Below are 26970 nucleotides of genomic sequence, written 5' to 3'. Positions count from 1 at the left end.
TGGTGAATCACTGCTTCCCCCTCCTGAGGCGTCGGATGGTTTGCCAGAATTTCTTTGAGGCCAAACAATAGTCCTCCTGCATGGCCTCCCTGAACTCCTCCCAACCCCAAGTTTTTGCCTCTGCGGCACGCTTGGCCCTCCAGTACTCACCATTTGCCTCAGGAGTCCCACAAGCCAACAAGGTTCAATAGGACTCCTTCAGCCTGACGGCATCCCTTATTTCCAGTGTTCATCAACAGGTTCCGAGGTTACCACTGAGACGAGCACCGCAGATCTTTCGAACACAGCTACGAGTGACGAATAGAGACTGTTTCTGTCTGTTGCATGTCTGTAGAGAGGTGTGTGCTAGAGGTGTGCTAGAGGTGTGTGCGTGTCTGTTCTAACTCAACACACTGAACACACACTGAACATGCACAGAAAACTGAACAGACACTGTTAAATTTCTGTGTGTTCAGTGTGTGCCAGTTCATTTGTGTGCATTCAAAAACTGTACATACGCTGAACATACACAAATTTAACAGTGTGTGTCTTCAGTGTTGTTTCTGTTGTGTTGAGTTAGGAATGGAACACACACTAAGCACACACAAGTGCAACTCTCTACAGACACACACACACACACACACACACGCATCACTCAACAGATACACAGCAGATAAGACATTAAAGTCTGTGTCTGTTCAGTGTGTGTCTGTTAAACAGAACAGACATTGAACATTGTTTGTGTGTGTTTTCCATGTCTTCTGTTGAGTGGTGTGTGTATGTGTGAGTGTGTCTGTTGAGGGGCATGTGTGTGTATGTTGAATGTGTGTGTTCAGTGACAGTGGTCTTTTGGTCTGCTTTAGGGAGTGAGGGCAGGAGGCTGTGTGTCTGTCGAGTGGTGTGTGACAACAGACACACCACGGAACACACGCACATACACACACATCACTTGACAGACACACACACAACTGGACACCCACACTACTGAACAGAACACACACAGAATGAAGACACACACACAGTTCAATTTGTGTGTCCATACTCTTTAACATGTGTGTGTCTGTTTAATGTGTGCCTGTTGTGTCTGTTCAGTTGCGTTTGAGTGTGTGTGTGTGTGTGTGTGTGTGTGTGTGTGTGTTGTGTGTGTGTAGAGATACATTTAACAGTGTGTCTCTGTTCAATTTGTCTCCGTCTCTCATCATGTATGTTCACTGTCTATTTTAACACTAATCCAACAGAACAGACACTAAACAGACACAAATTAAACAGTGTTTGTGTGTCTGTTCTGTTCAGTGGTGTGGGTGTTTGTTTGTGAGAGTGTGTGTGTATGTACAAAATTCATATTCATAATGATCCATATTTCATCATAAAAATGACAATAAATGTTCAGGTGGTAAAATATTAAAGTTGCAGTAGATGGATATTCTCATTATTGTTAATTGCTGTGGATAAAAGCTGCTGAATATTGATATTTATTAATTATCATAACTTGTTATATTATAATGAAAATGTATATAATAATGGCTGTAGTGCTTGCGTTATATTGTATTTATTGAGTAATTAAACTTTTACAGCCCTGCTGTCTTTTCCTTGCAGCTATTTAGGCACTCAAGTGCATTTTGGTCTGATTTAAAAAAACAACAACTTGTAGTTATTAAGCTATGTAACTGAGTATTATGGTATGTTTTTTATCTTTCAAGTCTATTGTGTTTATGAGCTATTGGCCTCAGAAGACCAAAACTGTGAATATTATGCTAACTTTACATAACTGGCTAATTTGGGACTAAACCAGGACTAAACCAGGACTATACCAGGACTAAAGCAGGACTATACTAGAACTGTACTAGGATGATACCAGGACTATACCAGGACTATACCAGGACTGAACCAGGACTGAACAAGGACTAAACTAGGACCACGTGGGTGGTGGGTCATAATAAAACTAAGTTCAAACCACGGATCTATTAAAATAACAATTAATAATTAAAATGAGGTTCAAACCCCACTAAATGGACCAGAATCTGAAATAAGTCGGAAAGGGTGTAGTCACCTTTCGTGACTTATTCAGAGCATTGTTTACTTCCTCCAAGGTAATGTCAGAGTTTAGGAGCATGTTTGACTGATAACTTTCTTGCCTCTTAATCGACTAGATTCCTTTTGATTTTAACTGAAATCTCTCCAAAAATAGAATCAATCTTAACAGAAGACAATCCCCCAAAATAAATATTTGAGAAATCCTGTGCCCTTTTTTAAATCACTTTCTCTTTGCTTAGCTCCACATCACCATTATATAAAATGACTTCCACTGGAATTTTCTTAGCTTTTTGCAACCCACAACACTGTCCAAAATTGTTGTGGGTTGCTTGTTTGTAAATTATGTATTTTTTAGTGCTTGGCCTTTTAAAAATCATCTTTTATCTACATGTATCTCAATGATAGAATGTTCAGTAATTACCATGGTGACACAATGCACACATTAGCAAACACTGTCAAAAATGTTTCCTCAAGAAAACTCAAGAAAAAATACAAAATGGATTCATGGTTAAATCTGTGTTTAGTGCTTATGGTCACTCCACTGCGTGCTGCTCTCCTCTGAGCTGTTTTACAAGGCAGAAAACTAAATATGAATATGAAGTATTAACTTGTATTTCCCTCTGTCTTAGCAGCACCATCTGTAGGTGATGCATGCTCTCTAGCCCCGCCCCCTGACACAATGCTGCGCTCTCATTGGCCGGTCCTGCTCCTCTGGCTTCTCCCCTCTGGTTGTGTCTTGGAGCAGGAGGTTTGTCTTGCTGTGATCCTACCGCACTCAAATACAGAATATGCATGGGCATGGCCTCGCGTAGGTCCCGCCCTGATGGCGGCGGTCCATCGAGTTAACTCTGACCGCTGGCTGCTCCCTGGTATCACACTGCGCCTCGTGAATGGCAGCTCGGAGAATGCTGCCGGCTTCTGCTCAGATTCCATAGCGCCTCTGGTGGCCGTGGACCTGAAGCTGGCCGTGGACCCGTGGGCCTTCATCGGGCCCGGATGCGACTACTCCTCCTCGCCTGTCGCCCGCTTCACCACGCACTGGCAGGTTCCCATGGTTACAGCTGGTGCTCGGGCCATTGGGTTTGAAGAGTACAACGTGACCAACACCGGCCCCACACACAGGAGGCTGGGCGAGCTCGGGCTTAACATACAGGTAACCATACAGCTGTTCAGAACAAACAGATAAATGCAGACCTTACAGGTGCTCCTGTAAACTAAACTAAACATACAAGCACAGAACATACAGCCCACAGATGAGAGGCTGAGAGAGCTCAGATTCAATATACATGACCATTCAACAGTTTTTGAAAACATTTTTTTCTTCATTTTCATGGTTTAGATTCTCTCTAAAGTCATCAAAACTATGAATGTGTGAGAGAGACAAAAATTGTTTGGCCATAATAAGCATCGAGGAAAAGGAATGCCAGCATCATGTTGTGGGGTTGTTTTGCTGCAGGAGAGACTGGTGCACTTCACAAAATAGATGGCATCATGAGGAAAGAACATTATGTGGAAATACTGAAGATGTCTTAAGACATCAGCCAGGAATTTAAAACTTGGGCACAAATGTTTCTTTCTAATGGAAAATTTAAGTTTAAAGGCAATGGTATCAAATACTAATTAAATGCATGTAAACTTGTGACTTTGAAGAAAGTCATGAAAAATTGCCTAAAAAATCTCTCCTTTATTCTGGCATTTAGCAAATAGAAATAATTTTGTTTATCCTAATTGACCCAAAATAGAAAAAGTTGAGTCTGATTTCATGTCAGACAGAGGAAAAAAAGTGTATGTGTCTTTTTATATAGTGCATGTAAACTTCTGGTTTCAGCTGTATCGTACTTTAGTTTCACACCCATGATTTAATCAACTTTTACACCTGTCCTCCTACAAAGGCTTTCCTGGAGGATGGGATAGAATCTTCACACATGTTAATCACACAGATCAAATGCACTTACCGTACTTAGAAATGTAAGAATAATATTTTCTTTACAACATGAATACACACACATTTCCATCACACGTTCTCCCTTTATTATTCATTAATCATACTTCATAACCAATCATTGTCACAAACACAACATGCAAGGAAACGTTAACGGTTGTGGATCCAAAACACAGTTCATGTAGATGAAGTCAGTTCCATTAGTTTGTTGATTGAGATGTTGATTCATGTAGGAGAAAGGGTGTGGTCCCAATAGAATTTTTTGCTTAAGGTCACATAAAGCATGAGTGTACCAAATTTCATTGGATTATGACAAACTTTTTTTCACTTCCCATTTACTTTTTTGATGTGTGCAAATGTGGATGTATTCATTGGGAAACCACATTCTGAAGACCTCTTATCTCCAGGTTCTTCTCTCATAAAATCAACAAAGGGACCTTATGGATGTGAATACTCCCTTGAGGTTTTGCACTTGTAGCTACCCTATAGATTAGTTTCATTGTCTTAAAAGGATAAGTGGTCTATCAACTGTGTCCCAACTGTGTTGAAACTGTAGTAGCAGCATGGGGTTAGGGTAGCATGCTGGTACACATGTGAGATTTTGCAGATAAAAAGACTGAAAAAGACCAATTTTCTAATCAATTGAAATAAGTGAATTTTAGCTTTTTTGAGATGAATCAAAAATGGTGTAATGGTGTCAGAGCTAAGACTGTTGAGTATGTTTAGAGAATTACAGTTAAGCATTTTGCATTAACAAAACACAATGTCCTTTGAGCATTTACACGTCTTTGTAGATGAAGATTTCCTTTTCAAATGAAGTCTGTATTGCAAAACCTCACCAAGCAAAACTAGTTTGAATCCAGCTGTGGTGATCCAGGACGGAAGCCAATGTCCATCCAAGTTCTTCTTTGAAAGCTCCATGCATCAGGAAAGAAAACAAAGGAAGACAAAAGTCCATCTGCACTGTGTTCTGGACGACCACTCAAGTGTTGAAATAATGTATCAGAAAAGTGTCAGGAAAAAAATGTGTTTCTTGTGTTTCTTGTATGATGTCACCAATATGGAACTCAAAGTTTCTACATATTAATGAAATTACATTATATTCATATATTATATTATCATGTTATTCTTTTCTACATATTAATCTAATTTTCAACATATTTTAGTCAGTTTAGTCTTTTAGTTCAGGTTTCAGTTGTATGTGGGGCCTTGTTGTGTTGATAGTCTCTGACTCAGTGTTTTGTCTGGATGTCTGCAGGAGACGTTTGGCTGGAGGAACAGAGCCATGCTGCTGTTCAGTGATAACACAGACTCCAACGACGACCGCTCGTGTTACTTCGCTGTGGAGGGTTTGTACACAAGGCTCCAGAAGCAGAACATCACAGTCCGGGACCACATCATCAACTCCGAGACCAACTACAGAGCACTGGTGCAAGATGTGATGGAGAATGGGAGAGGTATGACCCAAAACAGCACCAAAACAGTACTAAAACACACCCAAAACATCAACTCTGAGGCCAACTACAGGTTGCTGGTGCAAGATGTGATGGAGAATGGGAGAGGCATGACTCAAAACACCAAAACGCAGCCAAAACACAGTGGGAAAAAGATCAATCGTGTGAAGAACCACAAAGCAGGACTGAACCAGAACTAGACCAGCACTGAACTATGACTGAACCAGGACTAGACCGGGACTGGACCAAAACTAAACCAGGACTAAACCAAGGACTAAATCGAGGACTAAATCAAGGACTGAACAATGACTTAATAAGGACTGGACAAGGACTGAACCAGTACTAGACCAGGACTGGACCAGGACTGAACTAGGATTAAAACCAGGACCAAACCCAGACTAGAACAGGACTGGACCAGGACTTAACCAGCACTAAACCAAGGACTAAACCAAGGACTAAACCAAGGACTAAACCAAGGACTAAACCAAGGACTAAACCAAGGACTAAACCAAGGACTAAACCAAGGACTAAACCAAGGACTGAACCAGGACTAAAGCAGAATGGACAGCCTGCAGATCGAGTTGAAGTCTGAAGAGGCCAGGTCCACTCAGGACAGAGGGTGTGTGGGTTTCCTCTGGTTTTCCATAGACCTAATCGGTGCTCCTCTCTTCCTCATGTTCCCTCCTTGATCCTTGCTTCCTTGTTTCCTTTCCTCTTCAGTGACTTTAATAAAGAACACATCAGAGTGGATTAAACATCTGAGCTGGTGACTCCTAACCTCTTTTCCTCCTTCCGTTCTTGTTTTCTTTGGTTCCTTCTCTTCTCATCTCCTCGTCTCATTGTTTCCTCCTCTTCTCATTTCCTTTCCTCCTCCTTGTCTGCTCCTCTCCTTCTTTCCTCCTCTCCTTGTCTTTTTGCCTCCTTGCTTCATTCTCTCTTCTTAGTCTCCTTCCTCTTAAGTGGTTCCTTGTCTCCTCCTCTCTTTGTCTTCTTCCCTTCTCCTCTCATTATTTCTTTTCTTCCTCCTTGTCTCCTCTCCTTGTCTTTTTCCCTCCTTGCTTATTTTTCTTCTTGTCTCCTAATCTTTTTCTTCTCAGCGATTCTTCAGTTCCTTCTCTCCTCCTTTCCTTGTCTCCTTCCCTCTTCCTCTCCTTGTGTCATCCTTCCCTTCTTCCTTTCCTCCTCAGTGATCTCCCTGTCTCCTGCTTTCCTCCTCTCGTTGTCTCCTTTCCTAGTTTCACTCCTTTCTTCCCTCCTCATTGATTCATTGTCTCCTCCTCTCCTTGTCTCCTCTTCTTGTCTCCTTCTCTCCTTCTCTTTTCATCTCCTTGTTTTCATCCTCCTACCTCTCCTCCTCAGTGATTCCTTGTTAATAAATGTTGCTGGGAGCAAACTGGACAAACAGATGGTCAATCTTTAACTCATGAAAAATTCAAGACTGGTCAAGACCAGTTTCAGTCCTGGTCTAGTCCTGGTTTAGTACTGATCTAGTCCTGGTTTAAACCCTGGTTTAGACCTGATTCAGTCCTGGTTCTGGTTATGTTTCAGTGGTGTACGTGTGCTGTGGAGTCTCTGTCTTCCGGGCTCTTCTCCTTCAGTTCTATAGAGACGTTCCGTTCATCCACGAGTTTGTCTTCTTCTACATCGACTTGTTCGGAGAGAGTCTCGGATCGGGTCTAGACCAGGACCTAGACCAGGACCCAGACCAAGACCCGGACTTGGACAATCCCAGGAGTGGTCCAGACCTAGTCTTTCCCTGGCGCAGAGGTGATAGAGAGGATGCAGAGGCTCGGCAGGCTTTCAGGGTAAGTCTGGCTCTTTCTGAAGATTCTGGTTCAGGTTCTGTAGCAGGGTTTGACCACAGAATGTACAAAGAAGTGGACTGCGTGAGTGTCACATCACCCATAATGTTTGGCTTCAAATTAAGCTCATCTAGGCTCACAGTTATAGGGGCCAATTTGCAACCAGACAGCCAATCAGGAGTGAGGCTGTTGAAGGTAATGCCCCTTCCTGCCCGCACTGCTTGTTTTAGCATGGGACGGGCGCTTAGCAACACTGTCAATCAAACCTGTTGCTAATGTTAACGAGAGCGACCTTGGGGAAAGGAGGCATGTGACTTGTTTGTTATTAATATTCATATCTTGATTTACAGACAAAAATTAAGTGCCCCAGGATCATGTACAGTGGGTTAAAACCAATATTTTAAAGTCAGAATGACGACAGCAGCGGTTACAGAGAGAGCGGACAAAGTTTTTTAGTAGAAAGTTAATTGGGCCAGAGTTGATGGAGCCGGAAGCGCGCCCACTTCCTGTTTGGAACTCTTTGACTAGCAGGTTAGCTATGCACATTTATATGTACATATACATTTGTATGTAGTTTAACCGTGTAAGAACATTGTTCCCTCATCACAAACTCACCCGGAGTTTTAATTTTGTTTCATTCACACTTGTTTGATGAGCCTTATTTAGTCTGCTTTCTCTAAGCCCCATATAAACTTGCCATTTTGAAATTCTCAGCTTTATGATGTAAGAGGTAAGTACAGAGGCCGCCTGTTGTTTTCAAGTCCACAAATAAATGGTAGATGGCATTCCTGCCATCAAATCACATTCATTGTAACTGCTCGCTTCTATTAGTACATCTGAAAAGTGTCCTGCAGAGACAGGTTTCATTAGGACACAGATACACCAGTGTATGTCCTTTTAAAGCAGATATATTGTGCTTGTGTCTGCTCTGTAGTTATAGTGTATGACACCCGTTGGTTTTCACATTTATCAAAATATTGATCTAAAATTGCTATGCCCAGTAGGAGCTGATGTCACCATAAACATCATCATGGCTCCTCCTACGTATAACTGCACATTTGTACCAAAGTGACTACATGGTGCTGCTGAATCCTACGTGTATCACTGATTGAAAAAAATAAAACTGGAGAAGAAAGTAAGTATGTCACAGTGGGCTTGTACCGGTGGAAACAGGGCTTGAATAGCAAAATGGCGCCTTGAAAATATGCAATTAAACATTACTGAAACATGCGTGAATCACTCTAAATACATACCTGGACGACTGAGGGTCTACACAGACATCCACTCTAAATACAGCTTCAGGTGAGTTAATGGTGAAAGGAAACAACTATAACATTGTTAAAAACTCTGAAAAGTCAAATTTGCAGAATAGGATTTAAACACTTTAATCAGTGAAGTTTAAGAAATCTGTATTTTCTTTATTTTCAATCAGCATTTGTGCTCTTATAATCACAAAATGGCAATTGCAACAACTCCTGACCTCTCTACCCTTTACAACCCTCTGTCCCTGAGCTCCTGATGAAGTGTGTTTAATTACAATGACAACAGAACCCCTGACCTCGCCTTTAGTGCCCTCCTGATGTTTAAAGAGGGTTGTTTTTTTTTTACTTTTATGGGGTATGAACTGCTAACACATATTTAGATCACCATGTTGCCTTTTATTGTTTTGAAAATGCTATATTCACCCAAAACAACATATCAACATGATTTTTTTATAAGTTGCACTTTCATTTTTGACGAGTCTCCCCTCCTTTTGCTCCCTGAGCTAAGTCACTCCAAGCGCTATCACAACACATCAGTATGTAGCTGAGTAATGAAACTCAGGTTTGTCAAGTTGCTGTTTCCTGTTTTGTGTCATGTTTTTATATATTTATGGAGAATTGTCATGTGGGAGCATAGGTGATGTAAGGCTTGTGGGTGGAGCCTTGAACAGCTAACCGTGAGGAGAATTCAAACAGAGCTCAGGAGAGATCACTAGATTACTGAAACATACATGGATGACATCTAAAACCTCTTCAGGCATGTTTTTTAAGGAGGGAACAACGTTACAACATGATCTTTAACAATGTTTTACCCCTCTGCCCCTCCTGATGTTTAATCGTGTTTAATTACTCCTCCTGTCTTTACAAACCTCCTGATGTCTCATGGTGTCTGTTTCTCAGTTTGTGAAGATCATCTCGTACTTCCAGCCTCAGACACAGCAGTACTCACAGTTTGTCCAAGATCTACAACGAGATGCAGGAGACATGTTCAACTTCACCATCACACGCTCTCTGGTACTGATCCTCTGCACCTCTAAGCCTCTGCACCATCACACGCTCTCTGGCACTGATCTTCCGCATTAGCCTCTGCATCATCTGCTCCTCTGCTCCTCTTCTCTTCATCCTCTGCTTCTCTGACCCTCTCCTCTGCTCCCCTGACCCTCTGCCCTGCTCCTCTGCTCCTCTGGCCCTCTCCTTCTCTGACCTTCACCTCTGCCCCTCTAACCCTCCTTTCCTCCTCCTCTCCTCTGCATCAACGTCTGCTCCTCTGGCCCTCTCCCTTGCAACCTCTTCTCCTCCTCTCTTCATCCTCTAACCCTCTGACCCTCTTCCTCTACTGTTCTCATCCTCTGTTCCTCAGTTTAATGTCATCGCTGGGGGCTTCTATGACGCCGTGCTGCTCTTCTCTTTGGCATTGAATGAGTCTCTGCCGGATCTGAACCGAACTGAGACCCAGACCGGGATTCGGTACCTCAGGCCTCAGAGGGACGTGGTGACGCCCAGAATGTGGAACCGAAGCTTCACAGGTGAGTCTGACTTCAGCCACTCACACCTGCTTCTCACTGACCAATCACAACTTTCCGCTCTGCTCCTGTGTTGTGATTGACCCTCTGCTCTGGTCGTGTGCCCTGCTCCTGCTTCAGCCATAGTTCAGCCCTGGTTTAGACCTGGTTCAGACCTGATTCAAAACTAGTTTAGCCCTGGTTTAGTCCGTATTTAGTCCTGGTTCAGTCTTGGTTTAGTCCTTATTCAGACCTGGTTAGTGATGGTATAGATCTGCTTTAGTCCTTGTTCAGATCTGGTTTAGAACTGGTTCAAACCTGGATTGAACCAATCACAGAGCAGCATTGTTGTGTGAGGTGGAGTGAAAGGTGAAGCTCCCTAATAAACCAAAACATGGCGCTGCTGTGGAGGAGGAGAAGAGCAGAGGAGCAGAGGATGACTGAAGGGGACAAAGACAAGCTGCTGCTGACTCTGGTGGGAGACATACCTCTCTCTAAACCTCTGTCCCAAAGCCACATTTGGATTTAATTTAATAAAGTCCTGAGAAACATCCTCTGACCTCTGACCTCTCAGAGCTGCTCTCTATTTCTCTGCTCTGTGAGTGAATACCCACTGCTCTGCGGTCTGTATAGTTCAGGGATTGTTTGTGAGATTTCATTCCTCTAGTTTCCCATCTGCTCCTCTCCTCTTCTGCTCCTCTCCTCTTCTGCTCCTCTCCTCCTCTGCCCCTCTGCTCCTCTCCTCCTCTGCTCCTCTCCTCCTCGCCCTCTGCTCTTTTCAAAATAATAATAATAATAACAACTTAATTATACCACATCATTCAAAACAATTGCTCAGCTCCTCTGGTCCTGTCCTTCTCTTCCCTTCTCTTCTCATCCAGCTCTGCTCCTCTCTTCTCCTTTCCTCCTCTGCTTCTCTCCTTTCCTGGTCTTCCCCTGTCTCTTTTTTCCTCTTGGTTCTGGGTCCCTCTGAGAAACTTGGACGAGAAAACCACTGGAACCACTGCTCTGAGGGGAGAGAGGGGCAAGGGCAGCTCTCTGAGGGCTGTGGCTGAGGGGCAGGAGGGATCTGGGGTGTGAGGGGCATGGGAGGGGAAGGGGGACTCCCTAAAACCTTGGCATTTCGTCTGGGAGAGGGACTTACCATTCTATTGCAACCATGGTAACCCACTTTTAAGCACATTTCCTATTCATCTGAGCTGTTTTTTAAAAACAGCTTTTTGACAAGACCAAGCCAATTTTTGGCCTAAAATTATAGCAAAAAAACAACCCCAAACACCTTTATGTCAAACAACAGCCACTTTGTGTTGTGGTTCAACAAATGTTGAGTTTTGAATATATATTTTTTCACACTCGGGTTAACTTTAGGATTAGGATCAGGGCTAGGTTTTGAATAGGTAAGTTTAGGGTTTTTGGTCAGGTTTGCTAACCAAGTCTTGGCAAAACCGAGCTATTTTTTGGACAAAAGAAAATTATAAATAAAGGTATTAGTTAACTGTATTTAGCGGGTCACAAAAATACTCTCATATCGCAGAACCTTAATATTTGCAGTAATTACATCTGCTGATTATGAAATGAACTCTCCATTTCTCCATTTAAAACACAGCACACAGTTGGTTAGCTTTGACTGACCTGGAATGCTAAGCCCCGCCCCCGGACGAAATGCTGAGAATTTAGGGAGTTCCAGAGGGGTAGAGGGATAAGGGGGTGAGGGAGGAGGGGTGGAGGGGTCAGGGGGGTGAGAGAGGAGGGGTAGAGGGGTGCGGGAAGAGGGGTTAATGGGTAGAGTGTGGGAGGAGGGGTAGAGGGGGGTACAGTTGTGGAGTCGTGGCTGTGGGAGAGTGAATTTTTCTCACATAAAAAAAAAAAAACAACACCACAGGAAATATTCTCTATGGGGCTGCACTATCCATCACACTCCAGAGTCCTCCAGGCTTGTCACAATAAATACTATACTGACTTATTCGATACATGACAGACATTGGACATAATTCTACTTTATAGTTTGATTTCAGTATTATTGTTGTCTATATTTACTTAAGCAATATGTCGCACTTTTAAATTTGGCATTGTGGCAGGTCCAGCCTCCTCCAGCCTCCTCCAGCCTCCTCCAGCCTCCTCCAGCCTCCTCCAGCCTCCTCCAGCCTCCTCCAGCCTCCTCTAGCCTCCTCTAGCCTCCTCTAGCCTCCTCCAGCCTCCTCTAGCCTCCTCCTCTCTCCTTCAGCCTCCTCCAGCCTCCTCCAGCCTCCTCCAGCCTCCTCCAGCCTCCTCCAGCCTCCTTCAGCCTCCTCCAGCCTCCTCCAGCCTCCTCTAGCCTCCTCTAGCCTCCTCCTCTCTCCTTCAGCCTCCTCCAGCCTCCTCCAGCCTCCTCCAGCCTCCTCCAGCCTCCTCCAGCCTCCTCTAGCCTCCTCCAGCCTCCTCCAACCTCCTCTAGCCTCCTCTAGCCTCCTCCAGCCTCCTCCAGCCTCCTCCAGCCTCCTCTAGCCTCCTCTGGCCTCTTCCCCCTCCTCCTTTCTCCACCCTCCTCTAGTCTCCTCCTCCGTTCTCCAAGCTGTTGGAGAACGTCGTGGTTCAGATCTGGTTTAATCTTTCTTTAGTCCTAGTTGAGTCCCGGTTTAGCCCAAGTTCTGGCTCAGTCTTGGTTCAGACGTGCTTAAGTCCTGGTTTAGTCCTACTTTAATTCTGGTTTAGGTCTGGTTCTTGTTCAATCCTGGTACCGTCCTGGTACACACCTGGTTTAGTCCCAGTTTAGTCCATCTCATTTGATTCATTTTTCTGTCCTCTGATAATTTCTGTTTAGAACTACAGTGGAAATGATGTAGTCCACTTTTAGACCTGATTTAGTCCTAGATCAGGCCTGGTTTAGGCCTAGATTAGACCTGGAATAGTCCTGTCATAGACCTGGTTCTAGTGGTACTCTGAAAGTGAAATCTTTTCTTTGTTGGTACTCCACAGCCTCCTCCTTTTCAAAAACAAGTTTAGATGGGCGTGACTGACAGGTGGATGAGCCAATCAGGGACACACGTGGTTCACATCAAAGCAAATATGGCTACTTATGAGGAAAAAAGAAAGAACAAAAATATCACAGGGACTGAAAAACATGGCTAATTTCTGCAAATGCAATGAGAGAAACACTTAACTCTGTTCATCTTAGGAAAGAGAAATGTAATTTTGTTTGTTTGTTGTTTGCGTAACTGAAATATACTAATCTGATTGGACAAACATGCTTGGTTCTGACTCGAGACGTAACCATAGACTGTACATATCTTGGGGCGACAGTGGCTCAGTGGTTAGAGTGTTGGTCCCCCGCCCCGAAGGTCGGAGGATCGAGTCCCGCTCGGACCAAGTTCTGTCATTGTGTCCTTAGGCAAGACACTTCACCCACATTGCCTAGTATGAAAGTGGTGTGTGTGTGAATGATAGGTGGTGGTTGGAGGGGCTGATGGCGCAGATTGGCAGCCTTGCTTCCGTCAGTCTGCCCCAGCGCAGCTGTGGCTATAATAATAATAATACATTTTATTTATAGGGTGCCTTTCTGGGCACTCAAGGTCACCTTACATACAATATATACATATACAGACAGTTAAAATCATCAAAAACATTTATGAACATGCAGTTAAAAGCATTCAGATAAAAAACATTGAAAAAGGACAGAGCAGGTGTGGATTATAAAGAATATGCCAGTCTGAACAAGTGGGTTTTGAGTTTGGATTTGAAGTCTAAGAGTGTGTCAGTATTGCGGAGGTAAGGGGAAAGAGAGTTCCAGAGCTGGGGAGCAGAGCGGCTGAAGGCCCTGCTCCCCATGGTGACAAGCCGGGCTGAGGGAACAGAGAGATGGAGAGAGGAAGAGGAGCGGAGAGAGCGAGCGGGTGTGGCAATATGGAGGAGGTCTGAGAGGTATGGAGGTGCAAGGTTATGGATGGCTTTGAATGTGTGGAACTGCTCGCCTCATTGAGCTTTGTTTGGAGCCAAATGCTGTGGGTGACCTCATCCTAAGTGAGTCTACTTTTTGTAGTCTATGGATGTAACAGAGGAACTAGGGACCAGACTGATATTCCTCTGTATAAAATAGACAGACAGATATCAGTCTAGACTGTCCAACTAACCCACAGTCTTTTACTGAGAGAATGGTGAGAGGGCCAGGGGCAGGAGGGGTAGGAGTGAGGGAGAAGGGATAGAGGATTGGCTATGCATGTTTAGTCTTGGTTTAATCCTGGTTTAGTCCTGGTTTAATCCCAGTTTAGTCCCGGTTTAGTCTCGGTCTAGTCCCTGTTTACTGCCGGTTCAGTCCCAGTTTAGCCCTTGCTTAGTCCTGGTTTAGTCCTTGTTTAATCCCGGTTTAGTCCCGGTTCAGTCTCGGTTTAGTCCTGGTTTTAGTTCAAGTTGAGTCCTAGTTTAGTCCTGGTCTTGAATCAGGACTGCACAGTTTCACATTTTGTGTTTTTGAGTTGACAGGAAACCACTTCCTGAGACTATTTCCTGTTCTTTCACCAACAAACAAGCTGCACTTCCTGTTCCACCTCAGCCAATTAGAGGCCACAAAATACTCAAGGGACCAATCAGAGCGGAGTACTCTCTGAGTGACCCAATCATAGAGCAGGACGCTCTGAGTGAACCAATCAGAAGGCCGGAGTCTCTTAAGTGAACCAATCAGAGAGCAGGAGTCTCTGAGTGAACCAATCACTGCTCCTGACATTGTGCCGTTGAGCCACACCTGAGTCAATCTAGACCACAGAGATGACCTTTAGTACGCTCCAACATGCATTCTCCCTCTCTCGCGCGCGCACACACACACACACACACACACCCCCCCACACACACACACACTCTCTCTCTCACGTGCACGTGTGTGCATGTGAGACACACATACATACATATATGAAACACACTTTCAGCCGCACTCGCAGACACACACACACTTTCATACACACACTCTTTCTCACACACACACATACATGTGCATGTCTGGTCTGTGGAGGCATGCATTCTCTCATCCACACACACATACTCAAGCATACACACACATGTGGAGGCGTGGGACACAGACACATTCTTTCAGTGTTTTTCTGTCACATTTTTCAGTCGCACAAACTCATTTATTCCACTGAGAAAATATTTCTGTTTTTAAAAGAAAAGAGTCTCTGTTTGGTTTAGAGTCATAAATAAATGTGTTTCATAGAAAAGCTGAACCCACAACCTCTGAGTCTGTGAAGCATCCTGTAAAGAGCTGTCGCAGAGTGGTTGTCCCTGTGGCAGAGTGGTTATCCCTGTGGCAGAGTGGTTATCCCTGTGGCAGAGTGGTTATCTCTGCGACAGAATGATTATCTCTGCGGCAGAGTGGTTATCTCTGTGGCAGAGTGGTTATCCCTGTGGCAGAGTGGTTATCCCTGTGGCAGAGTGGTTATCCCGGTGGCAGTGTGGTTATCGCTGTAGCAGAGTGGTTATCTCTGTGGCAGAGTGGTTAGCCCCTTCCCACCTGTGTGTCAGAGCAGAAACTGTGGTAGACGTTATAAACCTGATTATGTTTAAATGTGTTTAGGGAGATGTGACTGAACCTGCTCCTCGTGTTTATGAGCCTGATGCACCATCTGGCAGAGCAACAGACACAAATGCAGATTTAATACCTACATTATGTTATTGTTCTTATTATAAACATGAGGTACAATTCAGAGAAGCTTCTGTTTCAACGTGTAAATAAAGAGGGGGTATTTTACTTCTATGGAGTATTAACTGCTACCACATAAGATATTTAGATCACAATGCTGCCTTTTATTGAAAATGCTATATTTGCCCAAAAGAACATATTAACATGTTATGTTTCAGTTTTATTTTTGACGCTTTGAGTCTCTCCTCCCTTTGCTCCCTGTGCTAAGTCACTCCTCCTTCAGAGTGGCATCACAACACAATCAGCTGCATCCCACTAATTCAACTATTGCACATCACATCACGTTTGTCAAGTTACTCTGTATAGTTTTGTATCATACTTTTGTATATTTATTTAGAGTTGTCATGTGGGAGCATGAGTGATGTAGGCGTGTGGGCGGAGCCTTGTACAGGCTCGTACTGCTAACCGTAAGAAGGCTTCTGTTGTGGAGGGGGGGGCCTTCCAGCATCCCAAACAAGAGTATCTCAGCCTTTCCCACCCAGAGCATCTGAGCTCTGAGTATCTATACCAGAATTACAAAGCTACATACATATCAAAGCAGGGTGACTTTTATTTCACACCAATGAGATAATTAACTTTTACACCTGAGGACAGGTAAGACAACTAAAGCTTTGTGACAGAGCCTTCACACATGTTCATGTCTGCTCTTGGTCTGACACACTGACACAGATCAAATGCATTTACACAAAGACATATCATAAGAATAATTTCTTTACAACATGAATATACTTAAATTTCCATCACAGTTCAAATAGGGCCCAGGAGAGATCACAAAAATGCTCAAACATGCATGGATGACATCTAAAACCTCTTCAGGCATGTTTTAGATGAGGGAACAATGGTATAACATGGTAGAAACTCCACAAAAAAATCAATTAAAATCTTTAAATTTGATCCTCTTTAACCTGCCAGGAGCAGTGGGACCCATCTCCAGATCTTGACCTAGTTTTGCTCAGGACTATCTTAGCTGGAGAATTTGACTTATTGTGCATGTTGTGCATTGATGGGGGAAAACGGAGTGCCAGGAGGAAACCCACTCAGACATAAGGAGAACATGCAAACTCCACACAGATACAGGGAGAACTTGCAAACTACATGCAGAATGACCCGGGAGGAGAACCAGGAACCTTCTTGCTATGTAGCCTGAATGCTTAACCACCGTGCCGCCATGACATCACGCTCGTGAAGTATGATTCTGTTTGTGTTTCAGAGCAGCGAGTCACAAACTGTAATCTGATTACACACAAACCCTACAGCTGTACAGATCTGATTACACCACACAGGCAAAGAGGGAGGGCATCTGACGCACAGGGAAGGAATATGACACAGGGGGAGGGAATATGACACACATGGAGGGCATCTGACACACAGGGAGGGATTATGACACACAGGGAGGGCATCTGACACACGGGGAAGGAATATGACACACAGGGAGGGCATAATGACACACAGGGAGGGCATCTGACACACAGGGAGGGATTATGACACACAGGGAGGGCATCTGACACACGGGGAAGGAATATGACACACAGGGAGAGCATCTGACACACAGGGAGGGAATATGACACACAGGGAGGGCATCTGACACACAGGGAGGGAATATGACACACAGGGAGGGCATCTGACACACAGGAAGGGCATCTGACACACAGGGTGGGAATATAACATAGAGGGAGGGCATCTGACACACAGGAAGGGAATATGGTGCACAGGGATATTGGAGGATAGTAGGGAATCTGGCACACAAGTTACAGGAGCATGGGAGGGCATCTGACGCAGGTCACACAGGGGTCATACAGACTGACTTCTGTTTGGTCATATTGATCCTTAATACTGATCCTTATGGTTATTGATCCTTACTGACAATGATCCAGGAGGCTCTGGCGGTTACTGCAGTACTTTTACTGGAGTACATGTGTATTTGTGTATTTCTGGAATGATGGGGGAGGTGCGGATGCCCCTGTAGTTCTTGTACTGTAATATTACTGTAGTATTACTTTATTGCTATGTATATCTTGTAGGTATCATGGGGGAGGTGCAGCTGGATGCTCTGTTTCCATGTAGTACTTGTATGGTAGTATTACTGTAGTACTCGGTGTACTTGTATATTTCAGGTGTCATGTGGGAGGTGCAGATAAAAGCTCTGTGTCTGTGTATTACCTGTACTATAATATTACTGTAGTATTACTCTAGTACTTGTGTATATTTGTGTATATTTCAGTGTGAGTGAGTGGAGGAGGTGCAGGTGTCTCTCTGTAATACTTATATATATGTATATATTTCAGGTATTATGGGTGAAGTGCAGATGGATGCTCTCGGGGACAGAGAGTTGGACTTCACTGTTTGGGACATGACCGACCTCAGCTCCGCCCACTTTCAGGTGAGACATGCCTCCGAAAGTGAAATAGTGCAGAGTGTCCTTGCATATGTGTCCTTCCTCTTACAAAAAAGTACTACAATCACAATTGAACCTGGGTTGCCAGAGCAAGAAATACATGGGAGAGTTGAGAGTCAATCAAGAATAAATCAGCATTACAATTGTTATCAGTGAAAGTTATATTTGATTTGAACATGTCTCATATCTGGGGACACAATGTAGCCTGTATAAAGAAGTAGACTGACCCACCACCGGCAGTGCTCCAAATGAAGCTCATCAAGGCTAGCAGTTATAGCAGATAATCTGAAGCCATATTTGGAATTACGATTGTGTCATGGCAACCAAAGAACTAATCAGGAACAAGGCTGTTAAAAGTAACTTTCCTTTCAGCACAGCTGGTTTTGCAGAGAGTGGGCGCTTAGTAATGCTGTGGTGCGACTTTGGAGAAAAAAGGCAACTGATTGGGCTGTTATTAATGTTCATATCTTGATTTTGGTACGAAATAGTGAAATAAGGCCAGGGTCATGCAGAGGGGGTTAAAACCAACATTTTAAGGTCCGCATAATGAGAGGGGACCACAGTTTTTCCATAGAAAGTAAATTGGAATCAATGAAGCCAGAAGCATGCCCATGCTCACTTCCTGTTTGGAACATGGAAGCTAGCAGGTTAGCTGTGACAAGATATAATGTACTGAGCAGTGTATTTTCTGACTTGAGCACTGAAACATAGAAACTCGGGGAGAAAACGTTCCCCCGAGGTCCAACCTTGGAGCTTGAATGGAATGTAGCATAAAAGTCCAGTTACCTTTGACCTTCAGTGCTCTGTGTGTCCAGATGGTGGCGCTGTACAACGGCAGCATTAAGCAACTGGTGTGGCAGAGGGGCCGGAGATTCCAGTGGCCAGGTGGAGTCCCGCCCCCCGACACACCTGAGTGCGGCTTCAAGAACGACAAGCCCGAATGTCTTGCTCGTAAGACCCCCTATCTTCTCCTGCCTGCTCCTGTCTGCTCCTCTGGCTCTGCTCCTGTTTGCTCCTCTGATTCTGCTCCTTTCTGCTCCTCTGGCTCTGCCCCTCTGGCTCTGCTCCTGTCTGCTCCTCTGGCTCTGCTCCTCTGGCTCTGCTCCTGTCTGCTCCTCTGGCTCTGCTCCTTTGGCTCTGCTCCTCTGGCTCTGCTCCTGTCTGCTCCTCTGGCTCTGCTCCTTTGGCTCTGCTCCTCTGGCTCTGCTCCTCTGGCTCTGCTCCTCTGGCTCTGCTCTTCTGGCTCTGCTCCTCTGGCTCTGCTCCTCTGGCTCTGCTCCTCTGGCTCTGCTCCTCTGGCTCTGCTCCTGTCTGCTCCTCTGGCTCTGCTCCTGTCTGCTCCTCTGGCTCTGCCTCTCTGACTCTGCTCCTCTGACTCTACTCCTACCTGCTCCTGCCTGCTCCTGTCTGCTCCTCTGGCTCTGCTCCTCTGGCTCTGCTCCTCTGGCTCTGCTCCTCTGGCTCTGCTCCTCTGGCTCTGCTCCTCTGGCTGTGCTCCTGTTTGCTCCTCTGGCTCTGCTCCTCTGGCTCTGCTCCTGACTTCTCCTCTGGCTCTGTTTCTTTGGCTCTAGCTCTGCTCCTTTGGCTCTTCTCCCTTGGATCTTTTTTCTTGTTGTTGTTTACTTATTTGTTTTTTTTGTTTGTTTCAGGCACAGTGTCGATGCAGCAGCTCGTCTCTATCGTCATCTGCTTTGTCTTCATTATCATCATTACCATCACAGTCTTCATCTACAGGTCAGAAACCAGGACTAAACCAAGACTGAACAAGGACTAAAAAAGACTGAACCAGGTCTAAACCAGGTCTAAACGAGGATTAAGTACTGGTAGGTAGAGACATGAACATTTGATAAAAAGTTCAGACTGCATGCTGACAAAACAGCAGAAAAACAGAACAGATCTGGGGTGCAGTTCTTTGGCACTCCCAATTTTGTATTATTTTATAGCACCACAATGTGACCTTTTGGGGTTAAGCCCTTCTTCAGACATGAAGGATTCAGTTTCACACCTGTTCTATACAAGCCCAGGTAGTCACGTGACCAATTATGTAACAGCAAAGCTTATATACACAAATGTCAATTGTCAATTAAATTATAATTGTTGAACATTGGAATTCTATGAAAAATATAAACAGGTGGTCACTATTATATTTAAAGTGGTGTATTAATTCGCCACAGCTGAATATATTTATACTATATACAGTTTATATGCAAATTTAAAAAAAAAATAGAAGGACACAATATCAGCACCAACACTTCAGCAGTGTTGGTGCTGATATTGGAGGCATACATACAGCCACAGACCAGCCATTTAAGAGTTACAGAAAGGGCCTCAGATCAATGTCTTCACTGAGACCTTTAGGAGCCAGGGTCCTCAGAGTGTAGATCCAGAACTTTTCTTTTCAATAAAATGGAACTCACATCCCATCTCGACTGGGTTGTTTTATTTGTTCAATGCCCACATATCCTGGGGAACTTACTGCTCCAGGTTCATTATGAGATTTACAGAGAAAAAATGCACTGTTACAACCACACTTTATGTAGAACAAGGGAAAGATATTTTTCTGAGATTATTGGAAGTTGCAGTAACAACTCTCGTGTCCTGTTTGCAATAGTAAACAGATTAACAAACCCTCCAGCTCCGCTGCCATTGAAACTAATTTACACATCTAAGTGAAATGAGTTTACAGTATTCTTTAATTACAAGCTTCAGGGCATTAAAAATGCCATCAATTCCACAACGCAAAAAACATCCCAGTACCCACCTAGACACTTAGAGCTGACTCACTTTGCACCTGTAACTGACAAAACTGTCCAAGAGATTGTCACCTGTCAGTTCATCTACTGCCTCGATGTGTTACCCACTAAATTTCTAAAGTCTGTGCTCAACAGTTTGCTATCACCACTCCCTTGCATAGTTAATATCTCATTCCAATCTGGAACATTCCCAAGAGTTTTGAAAACTGCGGTTATCAAGCCTCTCCTAAAGAACAGCAGTCTTGATGCCACAATATTGAACAATTATTGACCAATCTCAAATCTGCCATTTTTAGGCAAAGTCCTCGAAAAAGTTGTTTACCAACAGCTTATTAACTTTCTCCAAATGAACAACTCCTTTGATGTCAGGTTTTAGACCCACCACAGCACTGAGACTGCTCTTATCAAGGTGACAAATGACATCTGTCTCAACACTGATGCAGGCAAAATCTCAGTTTTGATCCTGTTAGATCTGAGTGCTGCTTTTGACACTGTGGATCATGTGATCCTCTTACAGAGACTAGAGGACTGGGAGGGCATCTCTGGTACGGCACTAAACTGGCTCAAGTCCTATCTAGAAAACAGGTAGTACTTTGTTGAAATTGGAAAATGTCTCAGATAAAAGCCAGGGGTCAATCCTGGGACCCCTGTTGTTCAATCTCTACAGTTAATACGCAGCAATAATGTGTCCTACCACAACTCTGCAAATTACACTCAGATCTATGTCTCACTGCAGCAGGTGAATATGGACCAGTGGATTCACTCGGCCACTGCATCCAACAGATCAGTGTGTGGATGCAAAACAACTTTCTTCTGCTAAACTCAGACAAGACTGAAGTCATCATCTTTGGCCACAGAAACATAGAGAAAGTGTCAGCAGTCACCTCCAGTCTTTCTCTAAAACCTTCAAGTCAGGCTAGAAAATCTAGGAGTAATAATAGACTTGAACTTGAACTTTAACAGCCACATCAAATCAATAACATCTGCAGCTTTTTACCATCTAAAACATTACAAAAATAAAAGGTGTACTGTCAAAGTCAGACTTAGAGAGACTTATCCATGCATTTGTCTCCAGTCGGTCAGACTACTGTAATGGCCTGCTCACTGGCCTCTCCAAACGAGCGTTAAGACAGAACAGTACATCCAGAACACTGCTGCTCGGGTCCTGACTAGAACCAGGAAGTACGAGCACATACGTTCTCTACAATGGCTTCCTGTAGCTCAAAGAATAGACTTTAAAGCTGCTTTACTTGTGTACAAATCTGTCCATGGCCTAGCACCAAAGTACATCTGACATGTTAGTGCCATATGAACCATCTCGCACTCTGAGAACTTGCTGGTGCCCAGAGTCAGGACTAAACATGTGGAATCAGCATTTCAGTTTTATGCAGCTAAAATCTGGAACAGTCTTCCTGAAGATGTGAGACAGGCCTCTACTTTGACAATGTTTAAATCCAGGCTCAAAACAGTTCTGTTTAGCTGTGCATATGACTGACTCTTCTGTTTTAATGGTAATTTTATGATGATTATTTGTGATTATTTTTGTTTTGATTTGTGTGATTTTAATGTCTTTATTATTCCGTAAAGCACTTTGAATTACTTGTACGAATTGTGCTATACAAATAACTTGCCTTGCCTGCGACAGGGCTTCTGCTGTGTATGTTTCAGATGTGTTCGGCAGTCCTTGTTTTTAGTGGTCTAGTTGTTTGCCAATGTATGTCAAACCACATGGACATTTCAACGTATGGACACTTAAATCTAGTATATGGACATCTAAACCAGGACCAAACCAGGTTTAAACCAGGTTAAAACCAATTCTAAATCAGGACTCTACCAGGACTAAACCAAGATTAAAACAGGCATAAATCAGGACTAAAGTACATATCAGTTGAAATCCTGTGCTCTGATTGTCGTCCTCTCTTGTGATTGCCTGTGAAACAGGAAGTTGCGTCTGGAGAGTGAGTTGGCAGCTCAGCTGTGGAGAGTGAACTGGGACGACGTCCAGATCAGCTGCGGCGACAGAGGACTGCGGCGAGCGGCAAGCAGACTGACCATCTCCATGGTAACACATTCAAGTATATAGGAACATAAATATATACTAATTAGGGCTACACAATATATCACAAAAATATCAATATTGCAATATTGTCTGATGCAATAACCAATATAGTAACAAAATAAATATACTGCAATAACACACAGTGTTTTGTTTTTGGAAAATAAAATGAACAAAATGTTTCATTGAGTATTCCTGTTTTTCCTCAAGGACCTACTTTAAACTAGAGTTGGTCTTAGTTACTGTTAAATTTTTTACTTTACTTACCTGGAATGGTCAGCATACTCGGGTAACAAACAAAACAACAAACATACAACTACTGCCTACAAATATAAACAATTTACAAATATTAATGAATTTTAGACAAACTATTCCTTCCGGATTTGGAGGAGTTTCCCCATTCAAATGTATAATAGCTTGCTTAATTGATTAGGCAAGGCAAGAAAAGTTTATTTGTACAGCATAATTCGTAAACAAAGTAAGTGCTTTACAGAATAAGGAAGACATTAAAATCACACAAATCAAAAAATAAATATAAGTGATCATAAAATTGACATTAAAATAGAAGAGTGCAGAATAAAAACCTTTCAGTCATATGCATAATTGGATGGATTTAAACATCATCAAATAGAGGCCTGTCTCACATCTGTTCCAGGTTTTAGCTGCATAAAACTGAAATGCCTATTACCCATGTTTAGTCCTGAGACTGGGCACCAGCAGGAGGTCGGTCCCTGAAGTCCTCAGAGTGTGAGATGGTTCATGCGGCTCATGTGGGAGATGTACTTTGGTGCTGGTCCATGGAGAGACTTTTTCACAAGCAAAGCTGCTTTAAAGTCTATTGTCTATCTGAGCACAGGACACATGTGTGAAGTACTTCCTGGTTCTAGTCAGGACCTGAGCAGCAGCAATCTAGATGTACTGCATCTGTCTTAACGCTCGTTTGGAGAGGCCAGTGAGAAGTGAACAAGCATGCACAGAGAGCGAACGAACGCGCATAACCAGAATGAATGAGCACAGAGCAAACAAGCACAAACAGAGCGAACGAGCGCGCACAGATAGTGAATGAGCGTGCACAGAGAGCTAACAAGCACAGAGAACAAATGAGCGCACAGAGAGTGAATGAGTGTGCACAGAGAGTAAAAGAGCACAGGGAGCAAACAAGCACAAACAGAGCGAACGAGTGCTTACAGACAGTGAACGAGCACAGAGAGCGAACGACCGCGCACAGATAGTGAAAGAGCACAGAGCAAATGAGCACGCAGAGAGCGAACGAGTGCACACAGAGAGTGAACAAGTGGACACAGAGTGAACGTGCGTGCACAGACAGAGAATGAGCGTGCACAGAGAGCAAACAAGCACACACAAAGAAAATGAATGAGCACAGAGTGAACGAGCGCACACAGAGAGTGAACGAGCGCACACAGAGAGCGAACGAGGGCCCACAGAGAACAAACGAGCACGCACAGAGAGTGAACGAGCATGCACAGAGAGGGTGCGAGCACAGAGAGCGAATGAGCACAGAGTGAACGAGCACAAATAGAGAATGAACCTGTGCACACAGAGAGTGAATGAGCACAAAGAGAGAGTGAACAAGCACAGAGAGCGAACGAGTGTGCATAAGCAGAGTGAATGAGCACAGAGAGCGAACAAGCTTGCACAGAGAGCGAACAAGTGTGCACAAAGAGTGAACAAGAGCTCACAGAGTGAACAAGCACAGAGAGCAAATGAGCACAGAGTGAACGAGTGTGCACTCTGTGCTCTCTGTGCTTGTGAATGAGCATGCAGAGAGCGAACGAGTGCGCATAAACAGAATGAATGAGCACAGAGAGTGAACGAGCGTGCACAAACAGAGACCGAACGAGCGTGCGTAGAGAGTGAATGAGTGCTCACAGAGACCCAACGAGTGCTCACAGAAAGCACACAAGCACACACAGAGAGCAAGTTAGCACAACATTACACAGAAATATTGAAAGATATCAGTGCAAACCTGTTGTCTGGCCAGACCGAAGGAGGGGAGTGAGCCCAGTAAGAGTTTAAGCCATTATGAGAAGAGTTTTGGTGAGTTTTATATTACATTTTGCCTGCTTTTGTAAGGTACACTTTGCTGTGGTTAAACCAGGTAATTAAGATAATTTAAACTTGCTGAAGATGGCAGGAAACAGCATATTTTTGTTTGATACTGTTTAAATCTGACTCTTTTATTTATGTACTTTGGGTATATTTCATGTCATAATGTGCTAAATTGTAGTAGTGCTGACCAGCCGTCATTTTGAGTTTTTATAAAGTCACATTTTATTTTTTACTAAATGGACTAAAATGATTTTCTTCATGGCCTGTCCTGCAGGCCAGGTTTTGTTCTCCCCGGGAGAAGCTGAAAGAAGGTTCTGGATTCTGAACTTCCCACTGAGATATGTACGGCAAGTCGACCCAGGGAGCATGGTACAAACCACTGGATATAGAGCACCACATGGTCCTTTCTCTGTACCTGCAGACTCATGTCGCAGTAGGAGATGGACACTTTACCTTTGTGGATCTCATAAACATTAAAGGAGCACTTGCACCAATGGGACACGTTGCTAAAGGACATTGAAAGGATTTGCTGAGCTAATGGACATTTAGATTTTGTTTTGCAATTGATACTGTTTTATTCAGATTTATGACAATTTTGTAAATTTTAAAGGGGCATAAGGTGTAAACTTGAAGTTACATTGAACTTAAAATACAGCTTAAAATTAAGCCAACAAAATCTGATTCACAACTAAAACCCTTTAAATGAATTACCAGTCATCTTAAACAAAAATACGCTGAAACATAAAAAAAAAAAAATACAACCAAAACTTTTATTTTAACTTAAACAGTTAAGACTGAAACAATATAAAAGGGTGTTTTAAAACATGCCTCATACAATCTAAATGCCAGTAATTTGTTACATGTTTATCTGTTAACATAACAGTAAAACATTTTCCACTTTTCCAGTTAAATTTAACTTGACTGTGGCTCTTTTACATTTCATTCATCACTCCTTCAAACCTACAACTGCTCCAGTAGCTTCTTTACCTAGTGTAGATGCTACATAGAAGTGAGTAGTATAAGTCCTACAGTACATGTACAAGTGAGTAGTATATGTACTACAGCACATATACAAGTATGTAGTATAAGTACTACAGTACATGTACAAGCGTGTAGTATAAGTACTACAGTACATGTACAAGTGTGTAATATAAGTACACACAGTACATGTACAAGTGTGTAGTATAAGTACACACAGTACATGTACAAGTGTGTAGTATAAGTACTAAGGTCATTTCCTGCTCACACCAAGTTCTGTTATTGTGTCCTTAGAGAAGACGCTTCACCCACACTGTCTAGAGTGAAAGTGGAGTGTGAGTGGTGGTGGTGGTGATCGGACAGGCTGATAGTGCAGATTGGCAGCCTCACTTCTGTCAGTCTGCCCCAATGCAACTGTGGCTACAGTATTAGCTTACCACCACTGAGTATGGAGTGAATGATGACTACAGTGTAACACTTGTGTGTACAGGTGTGTATTATAAGTACTACAATACTTGTACAGGTGTGTACATGTTTTGTTTTTCACAGAAAGGTTCAAACTACGGTTCCTTGATCACTGTGGAGGGAAACCTGCAGATCTACACCAAGACTGGATACTACAAGGTACTTCACTAGTACTACAAGCTATTAATACTACAAAGTGTACTACAGAGTACTAATGTTTGTGTTTCAGGGAAACTTGGCGGCGATAAAATACATGAATAAGAAGCGCATCGAACTGACCCGTAGTCTGCTGTTTGAACTCAAACATGTGAGGAGGACTTTACTACTGCTACAAAAAATACTACTGCTACTACTACTACTATTGCTGATTTAATTTTACTACTACTGTTACTACTAGCTCAAACACGTGAGGAGGACTTTTACTACTACCAAGTACTGCTACTACTACTACAAATTTTACTACTTCTAACACTAATGCTACTATAGTTGGGAAAAGTCATGCCCATACAAATGCCCAAAAGTGGATAGATCCTCCATTGTTGCCGTAGTTCCTTGTTTTACTTATGGTGTTATTTCATCATAATTACTTATCACCAATTTTCATGATAATTTT

At 43.4% G+C, this 26970-nt stretch overlaps 1 protein-coding gene across 1 annotated transcript in view; it reads left to right on the top strand.

Annotated features, from left to right (window-relative positions):
* LOC117378357 (atrial natriuretic peptide receptor 1) overlaps positions 1–26970 on the top strand; it is a 43202-nt gene that overhangs the window by 1489 nt on the left and 14743 nt on the right. The window contains exons 2-12 of the mRNA XM_055225161.1: positions 2643–3166; positions 5214–5412; positions 6958–7214; positions 9374–9487; positions 9834–9999; positions 17926–18020; positions 18851–18986; positions 19685–19769; positions 22730–22850; positions 26442–26516; positions 26587–26664. Of these exons, the coding sequence (XP_055081136.1) occupies positions 2693–3166; positions 5214–5412; positions 6958–7214; positions 9374–9487; positions 9834–9999; positions 17926–18020; positions 18851–18986; positions 19685–19769; positions 22730–22850; positions 26442–26516; positions 26587–26664 (1800 nt within the window). The 5' untranslated portion in view covers positions 2643–2692. The remainder of the gene's footprint in view (positions 1–2642; positions 3167–5213; positions 5413–6957; positions 7215–9373; positions 9488–9833; positions 10000–17925; positions 18021–18850; positions 18987–19684; positions 19770–22729; positions 22851–26441; positions 26517–26586; positions 26665–26970) is intronic.

Source organism: Periophthalmus magnuspinnatus, chromosome 11 (assembly GCF_009829125.3).
Source record: "Periophthalmus magnuspinnatus isolate fPerMag1 chromosome 11, fPerMag1.2.pri, whole genome shotgun sequence".
NCBI lineage: Eukaryota > Metazoa > Chordata > Actinopteri > Gobiiformes > Gobiidae > Periophthalmus > Periophthalmus magnuspinnatus.
Note: the sequence above shows the minus strand (reverse complement) of the source record. Positions and strands in the feature narration are given on the sequence as shown.